This window comes from Poromitra crassiceps, assembly GCF_964638095.1.
Source record: "Poromitra crassiceps genome assembly, chromosome: 2".
Classification (NCBI taxonomy): domain Eukaryota; kingdom Metazoa; phylum Chordata; class Actinopteri; order Beryciformes; family Melamphaidae; genus Poromitra; species Poromitra crassiceps.
Window position 1 is genome coordinate 76962209 of NC_139624.1, and position 21923 is coordinate 76984131.

The 21923-nt window shown below is 45.4% G+C and overlaps 1 protein-coding gene across 1 annotated transcript in view; it reads left to right on the forward strand.

Moving 5' to 3' along the window:
• Positions 1-21923, forward strand: part of LOC310800462 (thiamine pyrophosphokinase 1-like) — a gene marked incomplete at its 3' end in the record, with an annotated part of 152684 nt that overhangs the window by 109348 nt on the left and 21413 nt on the right. Inside the window, exons 7-8 of the mRNA XM_083663061.1 lie at positions 4033-4179; positions 8301-8409. Of these exons, the coding sequence (XP_083519187.1) occupies positions 4033-4179; positions 8301-8409 (256 nt within the window). The remainder of the gene's footprint in view (positions 1-4032; positions 4180-8300; positions 8410-21923) is intronic.

Sequence of the window (21923 nt, forward strand, 5' to 3'; positions counted from 1 at the left end):
GTTTGTTAGCCTGTTTGTGGTCTCACAGTCTCGGCTCTGTCCTAGTTTAGCTCCTCCATCCTCGGTTTTCATTTTCTTCTCTCGCTCGTTATCTGTCCATCAGCCACCATTATGTGACGTGGGTTTGGTGTTGATCTCCAAAGCCAGCGTGGCTCACTCCGGCTCCTCCAGCCAATCAGGAGACAGAGCGAGGCCAGATCTGTTGAGGCAGCTTGTTAAATTCACTACATGAGCTTCTCCTTGCTCTGCTAGTTTTGTGTCGGTAAACAAAGAGGAAATAGGGACAAATATGAAGTGTTTTTTGTCTGTGATTCAAACCATTTGTCAAATACAGAGTTTGATATGTGTGCCTGCCGAGGCAGCAGAAGTGTTGAAGGGAAGGGGAGGTTTAGTGAGCTAGCGTGACATCGGAGGTTGATACTCCAGGCTGCAGTTTAGTTTTCTTTTTCCAGTCACTGCTCCTTGCCTTTATCCCTCCTGTCTCTCCCTCTCTTTGGGCTTTTCTCTCCTCAGGTTTGGGTGACATGCTGTGAATTTTGAACTGTCTGATGCTTCTACAATTGGCCCCCATCTGACAGCCTTTGGTCTTCTCAGGCCTTCGCTGTTTGAGCCAGTCTAATAGGGAATCAACACACTAGACAGGTACAAAAGAAGGAATGAAGGACAAAAGAGGAAAAGTAAGTAGACAGACAGACAGACAGACAGACAGACAGACAGATAGATATACAGGTACATTCGATAGATGGATGGATAGATACAGTACATAGATAGATAGATATGTACTGTAGATAAATACAGTAGATAGACAGACAGACACACACACACACACACACACACACACACACACACACACACACACACACACACACACACACACACACACACACACACACACACACACACACACAATTACTATCATTAAGCAATAGATTTTGGTCTTGCATATGTAAGGGTTAATGCACGACGAGGTGTACATTATCACTTTTTAAGGGACGACGCGAGAGGCGTGAACCGTCCGAGGCGAAGCCGAGGATGGTTGCCTCCGCGAAGTCCCTTAAAAAGTGATAATGTACACCTCGAAGTGCATTAACCCGCTTATACCATGGTCACTTGCCAACAAAACAATAAGACCAGTCATTTATATTTCCATGTGTAATAAATAAAGCAATCTAAATGGCTAAATGTCTGTTATTCATACTGTAAATCAGTCTTCCACGAAATAAAATAGTCCCTCCCACTATTCCACCACCCTCCGTTTTAAAGCCGACTCAAACGTTAACTTTATCACAGGAATGCGGGTTTAACGATGTTTTGCGTTCTACATTAAATGAAGACATTACCGTTTGGCAGCTTGCTTTATTTTGTATGATAGATACGTATTGGCCAAGTATATTAACATTTAAGAGCGAAGAGTTTCAGGAAGTAACACAGAGCAGCGGGGGCTGTATGTGGTGACATGCAGAGAGAACTCTCTCTCTCTCTCTCTCTCTCTCTCTCTCTCTCTCTCTGTGTCAAAGGCCGGGCTCGTCCCCGCTCGTGCACGAGCCGAGGGAAATCTCCTCTTTATCACAGGGTGATCAAGAGTTTTCAGGTTCAGGAAGTGAAACAGTGCAGCGGGGCCATAGCACTGCGTGTGCTGTATGTGGTGAAATGCAGCTCTCTCTCTCTCTCTCTCTCTCTCAAAGGCCCCCGCTCATGCACGAGCCGAGGGAAATCTCCTTTGTCACCGAGAAGAGCCTGGTGACGCGAGGTTAGAAATGTCCGAAACGAAAATCAAAATTGTAAATAAGAGTTATTTTTGATAAACTGAGCACACAGGGGTGATTTAAATACTTACTTTGACCGAGTCAATTTTTTTCTCAACGTCCAAAATTGTCATATTAACCCTTAACGGGGGTATAGAGCTCAAACTGCTCTCCTGATAACACTGATGAAACTATGGCGCATTGATATGAACGGTGAACAGACCATTTAGCTAGGTGTCCATTATCACTGTACAATATCACTTTTTAATGGACACCTTGCAGCCAATCAGAATCGAGTATTCACCCAGACCATGGTATAAGTGTACGTAAACATCAGAAATGATATGTCAAGAATGTAAGAACAGTTACAGAGCAGTATCTACCCCATGGCTGTGAGGCTCAGAAACAAGCCCCCTGCCCCCCACTGACTCTGAGATTTCCAACCACCCCCACCCTCACTCTGCCACACACACACAGTAGGGTTGAGTACCGAACTCTTACTTCTACTTTTTAAGGGTACCAACCGAATTATGTCGGTGCTAGAAAGTACCAGTTCACTCAAATCAAATGGTGCAAAATGTTGTTACCTGTAGACCTCCAACCTCGACTCTGAATAGAATTTTAAAACTCATCAGCAACATTACCATAGATTCTAAAATTATTTTATTTGTTTTTAAATCCTTAAATGATTTAGCACCTTCATATCTTTCAGACTACCTGTTTTTATGGCCTTGCTTTTAATTAATTTACCTGTATTTAATAATTAAATTAAATTAATTTAAAATTAATTTTATATTGTTATAAAAAAAAATCTTTTTTATTATTTTTATTTTATTATTTTATTCTTCTTATAGTGCAATCATACATCTGATAGATGCACCTGGCAAGGGGGAGGCCAGGCTTCACTGCGCAATATGCCCTAACCCGACGTATTACACACTACATCTTCTAAATGCAACTGGGATACATCATCAGTGATGTAACCTGGGGTCGTTGGGTGTTTCGGGTCTCACAACATCATACACACTCGCCCAGGTGACCCAGCCGAGGCTAATTACGCCTCAGCTTGTATCCCAGCAGCAGCCAGTCACGGATCTGACCACTTAATCTTCCTCTGCAATGTTGCTAGCGGACGGGTCCAAGAAACCCCAATCCGCTGCTGTGGAACTACTCCGCAGGGACCGGAACATCAGTGCATGGAGAGTCGAGGCACTGTGGTTCTCCCGGCCGGGCTTCTCCTTCGTCTCACCAGGTCTGCATCCTCCCGGGCGGCAGGGGGGACGCCTAGAGACACAGGCCTGCGCGCTGCACGTCATAGTTCTGCGACGAGCAATTCACACTTCCGGGGGATGAATGGTTGAGAGGATTTCCCTGATCCACTAGGAAAAACCATAACGCCCATCCATCCTGGATTACGTTGGTGCTTGCAGTTTTTCAGTAGAGTCACCTTGGCGTTTTTGGATTTCTTCCTCACGAAAGAACCAGACTGGGTTGCTAACCCAACCTGTACCGGGTGCCGTCTCTTTCCGGCCCGTCAACTGACTTTCCAGTAGTCACCAAACTACGGTATTCTTGGTTGTCACCTAGTCTATTCCTAGGCGTCACTGGCTAGGGGCCTTATCACTCTTACTGAATTATTATCCCATGTTTCATTTCAGTACTTTTCCCTTTTTTGCCCTATGATTTTATCTTTTTTATTTTTCTATCATCTTACTATTTTTTTTATAATTTCTTCTGTGAAGCACTTTGAGCAGCATTTTATGTTATGAAAGGTGCTATATAAATAAAGATTATTATTATTATTATTATTATTACAGTATTATTATTATTAGCAATTTCAGTGATCCACTTGGCCTAGTTGATGTTAACATGTTCACCTCTTAATTAAAAGGTGTGAAGTGATCGATCTCCATGGTATCACAGCAGATTCACTTTGTGATCCACCATTAGTGCTAAACACCATCTATATCTTCAATCTCCAATTCAGTTTATTTCTTGTCCACCTTTGCTTTATTGTTTCCTCAACCTGTGTCCTTGGTTAATCACCATTCCCTCATTCCTCCCCCCTATATGGCTTGTGTTTCATGGCTATTCTTTCTTTCTGTCATTCTTTCTTGTAAACCTAACCTTCTTTCTCTGTCTCTCTGCCCGCTCCCTCTCCTCCAGTCTCCTTTTCCCACATCACTTTTCCTCAGTGAATCAAACACGGCGGTGCTCCATAAAACCACTCCAGCATGTCGAAACATCACATTCTTCTTGTCTCGTTAACCTTTCTCTGTCTTTCCAGGTGGATGCCATCGTGACTCTGGGCGGTCTGGCGGGACGGCTGGACCAGACCATGGCGTCAGTACAGACCCTCCACCACTCTCTGTCCATGACACAGCTCCCCCTGCTGGTCATACAGGGCACCAGCCTGGCCTACCTGCTCAGATCTGTGAGTAGGACACAGGACAGGGTACTTCACATGTATGCATAGACCCATCATGGAAGCCATAATAGAACTCATTTCCACCATTTGTTTGAGCTGACAAGCCTGTTATAGCGAGTTTTTATTTAGGTTTGTTTTGTTTTTCAGATGCTGAAAGGTTTAGGTTTTAGGTTATGACATAACACATCTGTTAATCAACTGGTTACTAGATCATTAAACATCAAAAATGTCAATCCCCTAATATAGTAATACACAGTATACAGCAGTGACTTGATTTTGCAAGCAGTAAAAGAGGGATTATGATGGTTAGTTATATATCTGTATTTTCAAGACTATAGACTGTATGTGTGCACATACCTGAACCAGCCCACAGGGTGCAGTATATTTGCTACACACTGCTCTGCTGCTGCATCACCCCTCTTCATAATCATCCCTCTCTCAATCCTTATTCTGTTCCCTCTGTTTCCCATTCCTTCTTCTGCACCATGATTGTTGTTGAGCACTTTGTTTCTGTGTTGAGTAATCACTTCAAGAACACGCGCACACACACACACACACACACACACACACACACACACACACACACACACACACACACACACACTTCTGCTCTTATGCTGCCCCAATTTGCTGTTGTGCATGAGAGAGAGAGAGAGAGAGAGAGAGAGAGAGAGTCTTTTGATGCTCCCAAATTGTTTTTCCTCAATGCCACTCTCTCATGCTCCTCACTTGATTGAGTTTTCAAGTGGGCCGAGCAGCCATCATCTGATGCAGACGCTCTTTGTATTGCTTTTCCCTCCTGTGTTGTTTATTTTCCTGTGTGAGATCTTCACAACAAACACCTTACTGTTACTGTTACACGTCCTGAATGACATGTTGCCATACGTTAAGTACCTCTCTCTCTCTCTCTCTCTCTCTCTCTCTCTCTCTCTCTCTCTCTCTCTCACTCTCTCATACACTCCCTCCCCACTGTTTTTCATTATTCCAAAAGGCGTGTTGTCATTTGCTGCTTCATACCTCGACACCTCAAATTTCCTCGTCCACGCGATCACCGCTTTGCTATGTGCGGCTCGGTGTCAGGATTTGGTGGTACAATTACGTAACAACACGCAATCTGACCCGTTGGTCCGTTCAAGTCAAATTTGTAAATTTGACAAGTGGGAATCTTCAAATCCATAACCTCTACTTTCTTCATAAATGTGTTTAACTTTTTAACGACAGTATAAAAGTAATGTACCAATTAAACATACATACTTAATGATATTTGAAAATGTGAGATGAAATATAGTTCTTCATCTGAAAGTCTCACAGACATGCATCGGTTTCATCAGGGCCTTTGCCTCTTTCTGGTTTTTGCTTTTCGTGTCCCAGGTGAGTTTTCAAAGCTTTATGATGCTATCTTTGTGAAATATGCAAAAAGTCTGTTGCTTTCTCTAGTCGGCTCAGGGCATCGCATTACTGCATAACTGTCGTTTTTTCTTTATTAAATTATGATGGAGACGCTGAATGGGCTACAGGGTTGTTTATTTTGAGTCCCTACATGACAACAGGATGTTTTAATGAGTTTAACTCCCAAGGTGACACTAGATTTACTCCGTGTCAATTGTGCACCAACCACACCAAGTCGACTTCCTTGTACTATATGTGCAAACATACCATGGCCAAGTCAAGAATTATTTTCCTTTCTTTTCTTTTCTATCACATCTTGCATCCGAATAATCAGCACTGGCGTCCCCCAAGGGTGTGTGCTCTCACCCTGGTTCTTCCTCCTCTACATGAACCACTGCATCTCAGGGGACCCATCTGTCAAACTCCTGACGTTTGCAGACGACACAACGGTCATCGGCCTCATCTGCATACACACGGGACGTGGAACGGTTGGTGTGGTCAGAACAACCTGGAGCTCAACAAGCTCCAAACTGTAGAGATGATGGTGGACTTCAGAAGGAGTCCCCCACCACTACCCCCGTCAACATGAACATAGGACCTGAAGTGGGAGTCCAATGTAGTCACAATCATCCAAAAGGCACAGCAGAGGATGTACTTTCTACACCAGCTCAGGAAGTACAAACTGCCCCAAGAGCTGCTGATCCACTCATAACACCACCATCATCCAGTCCGTCCTCTGCACTCCATCACTGACTGTCTGGTTTGGGTCTGCCACCAAGCAGGACAGGCACAGACTGCAACGGACGGTCACTCAGGACTGCAGAAAAAACAATCGGTGTCAACCTGCCCTCCACCCAGGGCCAGAGTAAAAAAAAACGGGCAGGAAAGATAATCAAAGACCCATCTCACCCTGGACCTGACCTGTTTGAACTCCTCCCCTCCCGTAGGTGGTACAGACTACCGCCCCCTAAACAAGCAGACACAAGATCAGTTTCTTCCCACAGGCCATCACCCTGATGAACACCTAAACCAGTCACTTGATCACTTCATTCGAACACTTCGCTGTGCACTTGAATCACTTTACCTGTTGCACCTACCTCATGCACACACACACACACACACACACCCACCCACACACACACACACACACACACACACACACACACACACACACACACACACACACACACACACACACACACACACACACACACACACACACACAGGGTCTTGAGGCCAAGCTAAATGTAGTCCGGTCTGTATCCCGGCACCTGAAAATGTTTGCGAAAGCCAGCTCTCTGCGGCGGGACACTTTTGAAACTGTCGCAGACAGAAATGAGGACTTGAGTCGACACTTTCAAGTGTCGGCGAGCAGTGACTGCTACCTAGTGAAATGCCTAGTGTCGCTGACTACGTCACATAGTGTCGCGCAAGTCTGATTGGCTATATAGACAGGACAGGCGCATGACTTCCTTGTTTTGGTTTTCGCTCGATTGAAATGAATGAACGTGTCCCCGCTATTTTTCTCAGCCTGTCCTTGATGTATGACTTCGTGAAAATCACAAAGAACATCGTGACCAGTTTCCCAGAGAGAGAGGAGGTGAGTTGTGTGGTTGTGTGTGTCGTTATATGCAGCTGCAGCCAAGTACGTTACGTCTTGCCTCTGAGGTGGTTTCACTGTGCGTTCCTCTTCTCTTGGCTGTCTGCACTTATAGCGTTCGAGTGTCACGTGACCATTGAACCGAGGCGAACGTTCACTGAAGTATAAATGCAACATCATGAGCGACACTTTCTTTTTTGTCTGCGACTATGTGCTGAGCGACACTTTCTAATAAGTATAAATTAAGATGAACCCTTCCTTGCGATGTGATAAAAGTTTCTCAGTTAATTATAGTTGATTGCCTCACCGAATAATCTGCTGGTTACCCAACTTTAGCAGCAGAAATTGATGTCCTGGCGTGGCACGTCCGTGCGTAATGACGTTTCTGCGCTGTGCAGCACGGAGATTATGGTGCACTCAAGCGCAGTGAGTGTTTTAGCGGTTAAGAGGTGCCATCTATCCCCACCTTTTAGCACTGAAACGCCTGCTTTGGCACGTGGCACGCCTATGCCCAGTACAATTATAACAGGCATGCGCTTGTGCCTGCCCCCAATTTGCATTGCGCGCGGCGTTAAACAAGTGCAAATGCTAAATTACCGCTTTTGCGAAGATAGGGCCCTATCTCACGATTCTCATTCACGGCCGAGGCTAAAAACAAGTTGAAGAAGCCTTGCTCCAAGTTAATCTCCTTCTTTGAATTGTTTTCTTTCTCATTGTCTGTCTCTGTCTGTGCTTGTCTCTGGCTTACACACACACGCACACACACACACACACACACACACACACTGTATCTACAGGTGTGACCTGTGTGTATGGCTCCTTCAGCATGGTTCAGTGAATAATGGATGCTGGTGAGGTCTCTCTCTCTCACACACACACACACACACACACACACACACACACACACACACACACACACAGACACACACACAGACACAGACACAGACAGACAGACAGACAGACAGACAGACAGACAGACAGACAGACAGGTGTGACCTGTGTGTATGGCTCCTTCAGCATGGTTCAGTGAATAATGGATGCTGGTGAGGTCTCTCTCTCTCTCTCTCTCTCTCACACACACACACACACACACACACACTTTTCACTTTGCACTCACACTGTGTCTTTGCATCTGCAGGGCAGTCATACACTGGGGGTGAACACGGGCCTGGAGGGGGAGTGGTGCAGCCTGGTCCCAGTAGGCGGGCCTTGTCAGACACTCACCACCGGACTCAAATGGAACCTGAGTGAGTCGAGCAGCGCTCAGCCATGCACATCACACACAAACCATCCATTCAGTATATATGTGCATCTTATATTTTTACTCCACAACCACTATTAGGTCTCCAGCTTTCACAGCACCAAACCATATATTTCCCTCTTGCCTTCCCTATAGGTTTCATTCATTGTGGTCATTCACTACACGGCAACTAATAAGCAATAGCAGTAGAAGGTTATTGAATTAATGTACCACAATGAATGCATCTATCACACACAGGCAAGGGAAAATAGGTGTTTGGTGCTTGGAACGCAAAGGAGCAGCTCTCCACTCTCCTTTCCTTATGCCAGTGAAACTAAGCACATAATCAAGTGCAGGTAGAGAAGCATGGTCTGGCAGGTGAGGGGTGGTGTGTAGATTGAAGAAATTGGTTTCAGGTCTACAGTGGAAGAGGAGTGATTGCAGTTGCAGCTGAGGTTGGCAACAGTAGACCACTGTAGCGATACCACGGGGGACATTACTGTGCCCCAGAGTGCTGAGAAAAGATCAGCCTCCCTCCAGCCCTTTTCCTGCCTGCAACCCTGTACAACATCTGGAAGATCAGACCCTAACCTGTCTACTACAACTCCTAGTGCAGGCGCTAGTGATATCACACCTTGACTACTAGCAGGGCTCCGGCGTGTACTGTTACTGCCCACATGAAGAAGTTCAAGCCCTTGATGCTCACCTACAAAGCAGCAACCAAAATGGCTCTGACCTACCTGAACTCCCTCATTCAGGTCTAGGCTCCCTTCTGCCCACTACGCTCTAGCAAGGAACGGCACCTGGTGCTGCCACCACAAACAGGGCTCTGGGTCTCTAGCCCAGGGGTTCCCAACCTTCTTTTGTGTGCTTGTGAGCTCATATTGACGTCACAAAAATCTATGGAGCCCCCCGACGTGGAACACTACCGCCCTATTTTAGTAGTAAATGCCGTTCTATTATAGCTTGTTTTTGACCACATGATTCGGATGACGTCTGAGTGGCAGCTCTCCCAGAGCTACTATGGAGAATGGAGGAAAGCGAGTATGAAAGAGGATGGATGCCGCTCCACGCTGCACGTATCTCCAGAAGATTACAAAACATATATGATATGATCCATATGCAATGAAGAGAAGCTGTTTTTCCAGCAACAGATTTTGCGAGTGCTTTCCTATCACTTCCTATGTAGCTGCTGCTGGTTGCCCACTGGCATGATCACGTGGTTTGTAAACAAGCTAATGGTCTCGCCCCGCTCGCCATCTTGACATGACCTATTTAATTGTAGTAAGATTGTAATATCACTGGTGACTGGTGACGTCATCACTGATGACATCACACACTGATGACATCGCAATTGCTTGGGTGACATGTCGTGGCATTAAACTCAGAATTCCGACTTTTTCCCCTCAAAACTCTGACATTAAAATCAGAATGCTTTTTCTCAGAATTCTAACTTTAATCTCAGAATTCAGACTTTAAACTCAGCTGCCTCTATGTACTCTATGCATTCCCTCTATGCGCTGCCTCATAGCACCTATGTCCTTTTGGACCAGAACTTAGCAATTGATCTCGTTGTGCTCTCCTGAATAGGTCATTGCTTGTGATGCACTATATAAAAATCTCATTTGTGCGTTGCTTTGGATAAAAGCGTCTGCCAAATGGGAAATTGTAAATTGTGAATTGCAACCATTAACTCCGGAAATTGGAAGCTCGACTTCAAATCTTTCCCCTCCACTTCATTTTCAACACGCATAATGCGATAGAGCAGTGATCCTCACTATTTCTTCGACGAGAGCCGTACTGGCAGGACAAAGTCAATAGGAGAGCCACTTTTACCGCAAAACACCAAAAGCCACCTCAACCAAGCACATCTGCCTACCATTTTTTTTTGTTTTTTTGTTTTACACACACACACACACACACACACACACACACACACACACACACACACACACACACACACACACACACACATACACACACACACACACACACACACACACACACACACACATATACCAGTTTCCCCTAGAAAATCTTTCAGGCCTGGAGGGATTTCGAAACGTACCCCGACCGCAACGGTGGGGGCCATCGCTGGCGACGCTAAAGTTTTAGCTAACCTGTTCACATCTATGTTCGCAATGGCATCCCAAGTATCATCATACTATTATGGGATGCGATGCGAACAGTTGTATTATGGGATGTGCGTTTCCCAGGCAACGGCACACGTTGACACATTTTGGAACAGCGCTGCACGCTAGCACAATACTCCTAAACGCAAAATGCTTATTGTTTTGAATGATTTGGCACCTTCTATTACTGTCAACACCAGTATTGTTGTATTGTAATAATATGCCATAAAGGTTTATTGAAATTTTGGGGAGAGCAGGGAGGGGGGGGGTCTGAAAAAAAATAAAATTGCAATTTCTTAGAGCCGCCAGCGTCTCGCGAGCCGCGCAATGAGGAACTAGGCGATAGAGGGAAGTCAATTTCACATGCATAGTTCAGTTGAAATAAATGAGTCTAGAACAACATAAACAGGTCCCACATATTATAGACACACTCATGGAGAGCACAATTTGCTCTTCATCTTCTTCTGCATAGTCTGAAAAGCCAAACTGAAGACTCCCGTGGCTTCACCCTGTCCAAGGCCTTATGGCCAGCTGCCTTCTTCATGAGGTGGCACCTACCTGGGCCTTCTGTCAGCGGGGTTACATAACATGTCTGCTTCTTGGTGGGTCCACCCTGTGTGTGTGTGTGTACACACAAGTATGCCTGTGTGTATGTGCTTGTCTCTACATATGTGTAGTGCGAGCGAGTGTTTTCGGGACCTGTTAATTAACTTTTTTTTATCTGCTACAATGTGTTGTGTATATTTACTCAGCACACCTGTGAGGTGGCCTTCTGAATGGTAATGAGGGGGGATTTATACATGAGAGTGCTATGCAGATTAGCCAGCAATATTAAGACTCATAATTACTCACACGCATAATTAGAATGCTGGAAGTAATGATTTCTCTCTGGGGTCGGGAGGAAAGACCAGAATATGAAATAAAAATTATCAATATACCAGCAAGAAATTTTTGTTTTAGTTTTTGCAAAAGGGCTTGGAGCCAAAGCAAAGTAAGTTACTTTGGAGCCAAAGCAAAGTAAGTGTGTTTTAGTAGATTTTACAGGAGAGCCAAAACAAAATTTCACCAAACTTGGATCAGCTGCCGATCGATTGATTGATTGATTGATTGATTTTATTATCGATATAAAAGACAACAAAATCCAAGGGAAGTGTGAACACTTATTTCCAACATGGTCCTTGGTCTTATAAAAACAAGACATACAGTAACACGTAACATCAAATAAACAATACAGATCAATCAAGAATAAAAAGAAACAAGAGTTACAATCAACATAAGTTCAAAAACCATTTCAACGAAACGCTCAGTAGAAATAATAATAGAACGTGCACACACTTATGCTCTAAGTAATGTTTTACGATGACCTGATGAAGAGCCGAGGCTCGAAACGTCTGATTTTTAAGAAGTAAAGCATTCTTTAGAGCATAAGTGTGTGTGCACGCTCTATTATTATTTCTACTGAGTGCCGGACTTTCAATATCCACGGTAACCAAAATGCTATGCTTTAATAGATTTCAGTATGTTAATAATGTCCATGGAATCACGTACATATGATGGGAGAGCAGTAGTGAAAGGTTTTAAAAAGAAGTCAACAAAGCTAGACACCTTCTCTGTAAGTGAGCCAATCGCTGAGATGATAGGTGTCCCAGGTGGTTTAACCAGGCTATTATGAATTTGGGGGAGTACATAGAAAACAGGCATCACTGGGTGATCCACCTTCATATATTCATATTCTTTCTTTGTGATCTCCCCTTTCTCAAACAAGCTTTTTAATTTTTCATCGATTTCTTTTTTGAAATTCAGGGTGGGGTCTTTTTCCAATTTCTGATAAAAGGTTGTATTTGCCAATTGTTTGGTTATCTCATTCACATAGTCTGTTCTATTCAGTATGCAAATAGCCCCCCCCCCCCTCAATGGTATCATTCTGCAGTTCTAACAGAGCCTTTCTCTGTGCCTTAGGGAGATTATTGTATACGATATATATATATATATATATATATATATATATATACATTGTCCCAATACAGACATATAGGGCCCTATTCTCCCACAGGCCTTCGGTGCAAAAACTGGCCTTAAACGCAAAAAAACGTGCCTTGCGCCTGCCTGAAGATAGCAACATGGCTTTAGGCCCCGAAATGTGCTTTACGCGAAATAGGCGTGGCGCAGTCCCAGAATAGGCCAGAATGGGCGTTTCGGCCTTAAATACCGGCCTAATGATATCTTCTATCTTCAATTTAGCGCTTTGCGCTTTTGAAAACCAGGCCTATTCAGTGCGCGGAGCGCTCCTCTGCCTCTCCTCTGTCCCCTTTCTCTCTGTGTCACTCCCTCTCTCTTGCTCATCAGTCTGACAGGCACAATACGACTGCTTGAAAAAAAGTTCGCCGGTTCTCTCTCTCTCTCAGAAAAAAGAAGTTGTTATACCGTACATAGTATAACAACATGACAGTTTTTTCTAACATGACAGTTTTGAGCCCGTGACATTCAGAGGCTGTTGAACCTACCTGTGCAGTGAAGGCGAGAGAAAACGAGATCATTCTGGCCAAACATTCACTGCCTGGCTTTTCTGCAACAGCCACACATGTGAAATCTCCCAGCATGCATTGGGCTAATACATTTCGATAATAAATCGCATCCAAATTAGCCTAAATAGATAGAAAGGTACATCGAAATAGATCGAAATAATGTGTAATGTTCCCACTCCATGCAATTGTAGAACATTTCAATATTGGACAAAATAAAATCGCAAAATCCAAACACAACCCTATGTGAAACATATATGTAATCCTGGGCCTATATATATCCCTCGTAGATTTAATGTGATTTAGATAAGTGACAGCGTAACGCGGTTCTACTGTCATGTGCTATACTGTGATGTCTGCTCCAATAAATTGGCCCTACTTCACATTTAGTTTTACAATAAAAACACATTTCTGCAATGACTTTACATAATGTAGGCTATATTTATGTGCATCATCCTACCTGTGCAGCAGGGGAGAGAAAACGATATCATTCTGGACAAACTTTCACCAATCTAATCTCATCATAGGGATACGCTATTTTTTTCTAGCCGATGCGTTTAGAACATTCTTTTCACTTTGATCTTGCTATAGTGTAGCGTATTTACATGCTTGCAGTATTTAAACTGCAGTTAGATTGGTTTGAGAAGCATAATAATATGGAATAATAGCCTATATATAGCCTGTGAATGTTTGCCAAGCAACACACAGACACAGCAACACGCGTGCGTGCGTGTGTGTGTTTGTGTGTGTGTGTGTCCATTATGTTTTTATGCTTGTATTCATACGCGTATTCATAATCGTGTGTGTGTGTGGTGTGTGTGTGTGTGTGTGTGTGTGTGTGTGTGTGTGTGTGTCGTCCAACAGTATTCGGTGCTCCTACTGCACTTTGATACACGTGATGTAAATAGGAGAGAGAAAGAGAGAGAAAGAGAGAGAGAGAGACATAAGCATACACGTATAAGGAGAGGGGGTGAAACAAACAAATCAGAAGACTGACAGGGTGGGTGAGTCAGAAGAGAAGAGAAGAGAAGAGAAGGCAGCAGAGAGGAGAGTCAGAACAGGGTGAAAATGGTTGTGATAGAATGATGGAGAGAGAGAGACAGAGAGAGATGGCAGACATGCCGTTCATTTGATGAATTATTCAATTCATCATTCTATATGCATTATTCAAGAAGGTCAATAAATTAATTTTCCAGCTGGGTTTGAACATTACTCAAAACAGGTTTGTTTCAGGCTTTTCTCAATAACTTTGACTCTGCAGTCTCCATCTCCTCCATCATTAATAAAACATCAGAATTACCTTCATTGTCAAGTGCAATAAATGCACATGGATTTGTCTTGATGATGTCAGTGCAGAGAAATATTAACTTTGAGATTCATAGTAAGTACTGACATGCAAGGACAATAATGCCCTCCAAAAACTAAAATTTTGGTCAAAATTGATTTACTGAAATTGAACTTGCTCTATATTTGAGTATAAAATTGCAGTAACTACGAAATCCAACCAAAAACAGAGCAAAACTGCAGTAACTACAATTACTGCAGGTTGATTTGGTTTCCCAGAGCTTCAGCTGGACTTAAACAGAGATAAACCGCAGTAACTACACTTCGAGGTGTAGTTACTGTGGTTCACATTGGTTTTTGGTTGGATTTTGTAGTTACTGCAATTTTCCCGCTCTTTCCATAACAAAGCCGAACATATCAATCACTCATAATAGAGAGGCAAAGTGACCGCCTACTTCCTGCTTCAGCACTGTACCAGAGATTTTCATCCGCCATTTATTTTCCCATCCACATTTCGTAAAATGCGTATAAAAATGGTTTTACTGGTTTAAACCAAACGGTACAGATATATTTAGAGACAGGAGAGATCGCATAACATTTCACTGGGACCAAAATGTTAAAAAAAATGCGGGTTTAAAGAAAATATTTTTTCTATGTTGTTTTAAAGTTTTGGTCTGAGTGAAATGTTCTATGGTCTCTCCCAATTATAGCATTAGCTGAACTGTGTGGTTCGACAAAGTACAACTATTTTATAAGCATTTTATGAAATGACTATGGGAAAATAAATGGCGGATGAAAATCTCTGGTACAGTTCTGAAGCAGGAAGTGATGTTCCACTTTGCCTCTCTATGGCACAATCCTGGGGGCAAAGAATAGTGGAGCTTGCTTTGAAACATACATATCCAGGTAATGGTAAGGAAATTAGACATGTTATAATTGTATTGCCTAGTAACTTTTCTTCCTGCTCCCTGAATGCTTCAGTGCTTTTACACCTCTCACATCATAATAATCGCCAAGGCATAATCTTTGTTCTTCTCACTGTGAATCCCTCTGTAGTTATACAATCCAATCAGGATTCCCTGAATTTATCTGTTGCTCATCTATTTAAACGTTTTAAACATGTAAACAATAAAACAATTAAATACAGGTATAATGTGGTATCGAAATCAAAACAGATTAACAGATTAGAAAAACAAGACATGAAAAGGACAATAGATTGTAGTTACTGCGCTTTGCATTTGTGCTATCTGTTTAAGGAATACACAGACAGAGTGCAGTATCTGCATTTTTGGGGTCATAGGTCATGTTTTTTTAGCCATAAAAATACTTTATGTATACATATTTAATAAGCGCATTATCACTTTTCAACAGTAGCGACCCTGCCTGCCCCCCCCCATTGTGGAAAAAAGCGAATTACCATCTTGGCTTGTGTCACCCACACACACACACACACACACAGCGGCAGCGCACTGTATAGCCTACAGTTAATTGGCACAGGCTCAGCGGCCGGCCTAGCCTATAAGTTTAAATAACTTATGATTTGATGTCTGTGCTATAGCCCAAGAGCCGCTCTCAGTCTCCGCGCCGAAAAAGAGACAGTCCCAGCCGAACAGCTTCTGTTTTTCGCTTGATCCAGTCATCCACGAGCATAATTGCTGGTGTTGAAATGCCTCTCGTATTTTTTAGTTTGCTGAACTAAATCAAGAGCTGGTGTGGGCCTTCCCTTCCCTTCCCAACCAACTCCAACTTTTCATTCAATGTTAATCTGGCAAATGCATTGCTTGCGCGGCTGCCATGACGCTGACTTCCTCAAAAACAAAACAGAGGAGATGTGGTGGCCTACAGTAGATGCGGTGAATTCTGCCCCGCCCCTGGAGTGTCTTGACTCTTGACTTGTCGCAAGTCACATGACATGGGCTTGACCACACAGAGGGCGGAATCTGTCATAGAGTCAATGCTGAGCATGCCAATCCATTTAGAGGGATATGATTGGTCAATTTTACTGTCACTCAAAAAATATCCTCACGGTGAATTAATTACATCAACCCTCTGTGAATTTAGTAGAGGCCACTACATGCCAACCAACCAGAGAGCTCTGCACTGAGCTGCTATTCTTCCCAACAACACAGAGGTGCACAATTCTAATAGGGTCACACAAAGGGCTTTATTCAGTTAACCCTTCACAATCCAAATCAAACTGAACAGGAAGTTTTAAGGGCTTATTTACTCAGAAACATGTTTGTTTAGATGATGATTGTAAATGTATGAATTAATATAATAAAATTACTTTTTAAATTTTATTTTTTAAGAACATGTTAGGCCCTCACAGAGGGCCTAGAGGGCCCTGACGGTTCCCCACTGCTTTTCAACCTATAACTCATTTGGCTGGACAGTCAAAAAACTTTAAAGCCATTTTTCCTCAGTTTCATTGTTAGCGTAGTTACTGCGGTTAGGATTTGTAGGGCAGAATAGGACAACTTCTATAGTGCAAAGAGACAGGAGAAATAGACATTAGACCAGGGGTCTCAAACTCAAATTACCTGGGGGCCGCTGAGTGTCCAGTCTTGTCACAAGGGGGCCACTTCATGTATTAAAAAAAAAAGAGCGAAAAATGCAACCGTTCGAATTCTCAACATTAACAATTTATTCATTTATTTGAGGGACAATCTATTTTTTACATTAACAATTTATTTGTTTATTTGAGGGACTTTGTTTTCTTTTTTTAGGGACAATGCACATTACTAAATTAGGTAGTGTTAATTTTCAACTGTCCCTTGGAACTCCAGCTAGAATTAGAACTGATCATAAATGTAATTCAATCATGAGAGGCCAGTTGGTAGGATTTGACAAACTTTATTTAGCAATCGGCATGCATGGCAAATACTTTGGCGCTTGACTCCATTGGCCAGTGGCGCTGCTCTTGAGGCAAGAGGAGGGCACCTGCATAGGCTAGGAGATACGGAAAAAAGACGTCAGCATTCCCTGGGCCGTCTGACTTCGGTCTGAAAGTTATACAGTAACACTCATTCTAACTGATGCTCAGACATGCTCCATGGTGAAATATGCAATGTGCGGTGATAACGTCACCGTCATCAGGCAGCGACGTGACATCTTTTACTCACGCAACCTCCCGTTTATTTACGGTTAAAGTAAAGACTTAACTGCCCGGTGATAGCAGAGGGGTCCGCGCCTGCCGTGCAACTGACCACGAGCGACGTGGAATGGAACGGCCTGTGATGCCTGCTTGGAGAAGAAGCCTGGGGCTGGACGCCTGAACACCCGGGACAGGAACAGCTGCTGAGCTGTGGCGCGGCCCGTCGCAGTGGCGCGCCCCGTGCCTTCTCATTGTGGCTACGTTGGCGGCCTGTGGCCCGGCCGCTTCGCCGGTGTCGTCAGGCGTCTCGGAGGGCAAATACGCTCCGTGGCTGATCCGGAACGGGGTATCGTTGTTTAAGCTGTCGTCACTGTCCATGGACTGCTCTGGCTCGGGATCCGACATGCCAGGAGTGGGGTGGGGAGCGTTCGGTGTTGTCAGACGTCTCGGACGGCAGACGCGCTCCGTGGCCGATGCGGAACAGGGTATCGTTGTCGACGCTGTCGACGCTGTCCAGGGGCTGCTCTGGCTCGGGATCCGACTTACCCGGAGTGGAGCGGGGAACGTTGCGAGATCCGCGGGGATTATCCATGGTTAAAGAGGACTTGGGGGTGCTGGATCGGTCTGCAGATGTGGTGCAAAACAGAGCAAAACAACGCTTCGGAGGACGGCTTCAAGGGAGATGGACTGCCGTGAAGCTAGCTGCTGCTATGATCGGCCAGAGAGAGAGAGGTGACGTAGAACCCTTGCTATATGAGGATTAACTGACGTCATATTTGACGTCATAGCAGACGTCATACTAGGACTTTGACTGACCATGTTATGCTAGAACTTGACTGTCGTTAGGGGATGATCGGATTATGCATGAGTGGCCTTCTGCTTGAAATATGGTCTGGAGACCTCACTTTGACAGCTCAGTAATCCGCTCTGCCACTGTGTTGGCTGAAAGGCTGATGTTGCTTAAGTTACTTTTTTTTCTGGACAGACGATATTTGCAACCTGCAGCATGCAGTCTTTTAGAAACGTCAACGTGCCTTCAGTAAACGGCTTCCCCGCTTTGGCGATCATCTCACTCACCAGTCACCACGTAACTTACTTCAACTGCTGCACCAGCCTCCTTTCTCCCTTCTGGAAGTGTAGAAAAGGGCCCATAATGGCCCACCGTCAAGCCTGTTCTTGGGGCAGTCGATGCCCACCAGCCGGCGCGCCACGACGTAATGATGATGACATCATCAACAATGACACCGATGATGTCATAGCATAGAGCTCACCTGTGAGGTCATCGGCAATGTCAGACATAACATCGATGATGTCATAGCTCCCTAGAACGTTGTGACATCACCAATGACGTGATGTCATACACCGAAACGCGAGCATATAAGCCAGGTGTCCGGCGACTCACTTCTAGACTTGACTAACCTCATCCAAGAGATTCCAGCTTGACTAACCTCATCCAAGAGATTCCAGCTTAATTCACCTCATCCAAGAGATTCCGGCCACATCCGAGAGATTCCTGCTTGATTCGGGTATTTCTTACTCCCCTAGTGATGTCAACCATTAGCACAACTAAATCCGGACCCGAACTGAATCCTGGCCATCTTCCAACCGGCCAGGCCCTGGTGCCTGATTGCCTTACACCCAGTCATCCCAGTGGTATTTCAACCGCGTCCCAGGACCGACATGTCGGTCCCTATCTCCACCTCCGTGATTCTGATCGATCACAGCCCGTGAGCCTTCATCCACGATCCAGCACACTTCACGAGGCAAGCCCCAAAGCTTTGCCCCCAGCGAGCCAACAAGCTTCGCTACAATTTGGTCCTCCGAGCCGGATCGAGGACTTGCGACGCTCAGAGATGGAGCAGGAGTCAGGTGAGCTCGCCCTGGTCACGACACCTCGTCGACCAGAGGAGCAACCCTTCCCCCACCAGATCGATACTGGATACAGCCAAGTATCCAGCGTTCGGAGTAGTACTAAAGGGCGAGACCCCCTACACTCCGACCAGAAGATCCACCAGGGGCAGGAACTCATGCGCAGCCACCACCTGCTCAGGCAGCCCAGACAAGGGCTGAATTCGAACATAAGATCGTGCGCCAACCACCCTCCCTGGAGACCTTGGCTGGAGTGGTCTCCGTGAGCCCGGGCAGGGCCAGGAGGTGAATTCTGGGAATAGGTAGTTGTTGTGGTCGACACTGCGTGGGGAAGGCCTCTTCCCGCACTCACCACCAGCAGGCAGGGTTGCGGATCCCCCTTCCCTCTTCTAAACCCAGACAGCTGGCCAAAGACACCCCGACTCCACACGACTGCGGATAAGAGCGAGGAGTTGAAGCCAAGTTACGGTGGCCTCAGGTCGGCTCCCCCGATGCCGGAGGAGTGTACGACCTTCGGTGCCCTCAGTGAGGATGCCACACCGGCGCTCCACGGGGCGGCCAACGAGACACTAGGGGCAGAGGCCTCCCTCCAACGAGGGGAGACAAACTGCTTCCTCACCGACCCTATGCCGCTGAGGTTCCCCGACTGGAAACTCAAGCCACCAGAACCAGAGGCTCCTCACTACCGCAGTAGCTGGGTAGGATGGGTAGGATGGATAGACCCCTGGCTCCTGAGCGGCTCCCGCGCTGACCTCACGCCGCTGAGTTTCGTCAACTGGAAGCTCCAGCCCCCAGAGGCCATTACAGCTCGCTACTGCAGTAGGATCCCACACACATCCTGGCCAACGAGGACAGTCACCAAATCTTGGCTCTTGTGATGTACGGGACTGGACAACGGCGTGCGGCCGGTGGCCAGGCGGACCACAGCCCCCCTCACTCCCAGAATAATCGACCAAGCCCTGCCTATACCAGGTGGGACTAGAGGGCCATTCCGGCCATTTCTGGAAGAATACAGATTCCCCACAGGAATCTGGGAGCGGCTGTAGAAAAGGGCCCATAATGGCCCACCGTCAAGCCTGTTCTTGGGGCAGTCGATGCCCACCAGCCGGCGCGCCACGACGTAATGATGATGACATCATCAACAATGACACCGATGATGTCATAGCATAGAGCTCACCTGTGAGGTCATCGGCAATGTCAGACATAACATCGATGATGTCATAGCTCCCTAGAACGTTGTGACATCACCAATGACGTGATGTCATACACCGAAACGCGAGCATATAAGCCAGGTGTCCGGCGACTCACTTCTAGACTTGACTAACCTCATCCAAGAGATTCCAGCTTGACTACCCTCATCCAAGAGATTCCAGCTTAATTCACCTCATCCAAGAGATTCCGGCCACATCCGAGAGATTCCTGCTTGATTCGGGTATTTCTTACTCCCCTAGTGATGTCAACCATTAGCACAACTAAATCCGGACCCGAACTGAATCCTGGCCATCTTCCAACCGGCCAGGCCCTGGTGCCTGATTGCCTTACACCCAGTCATCCCAGTGGTATTTCAACCGCGTCCCAGGACCGACATGTCGGTCCCTATCTCCATCTCCGTGATTCTGATCGATCACAGCCCGTGAGCCTTCATCCACGATCCAGCACACTTCACGAGGCAAGCCCCAAAGATTTGCCCCCAGCGAGCCAACAAGCTTCGCTACAGGAAGAGATTGTGTTGTATTGCTCTTTCTTTAGCTGTGCAGCAGGTTTGTCCCTCTCATCTCCCCGGTACTTTGCATAGGCTACGGCTCTGCATGTTTAGTTGAATAATGTCACTTCAGGTTATATTCTTTTATTACGGCGATTTTCTCTTTGCAAATGAGGCAGGCGGCATTCCCTTTGAACTCGACGAAAAAATAATCACTCTCCCACTTCTCCTGAAACTGTCTGTGCTCGTCATCAACCTTTCTTTTGCCTTTTGGCAGTGACATGTTCACTTCTCAACAAAAGACAACATTTTAGCGTGTAAATGTTTTTCTTTCACTCGGGTGAACCAAATCACCTGCTAATGAGGTGGATTTTACATGCAGTAATGATCCCGCTGGCCTGGAGTGTGAAGCAGTGTTGCCAGATACTGCTGACGGTTTCCAGCACAAAGAGTTCAAAACCCGCCAAAATGCACACAAAACAGCCCAAGGAACTGCACATCTATGTAAATTTATCTGGCAACCCTGGTGTGAAATGCGACTTGTCTGCATGAAGGCTGCACCTCGTCCACACGCCTCGGGAGCGTGCTCTGTGTTTTACAACGAGCGGAGGGGCGGGCCTGATTTCACTATAACTTGATATCAACTGGCGGGCCGTATGAAATCGTTTTAGGGGCCGTGTCTGGTCCGGGAGCCGTGAGTTTGAGAACCCTGCATTAGACTATTCATGTACATTCTGTGTTAAATAAATATGTGCATTTGAGCAGCATAGCTGGCAATAACTTGCACTTTCTTGCAGGTTTGAAGATTTTCAGCATCAGCTATGTCAGTCTCAGCCTGAGACCTGTTTTTATTCCACATTATTCACTATAGACGGTTTTCACCAGAGCGCAACCCCACAGCACTTCCTTTTTCTCAGC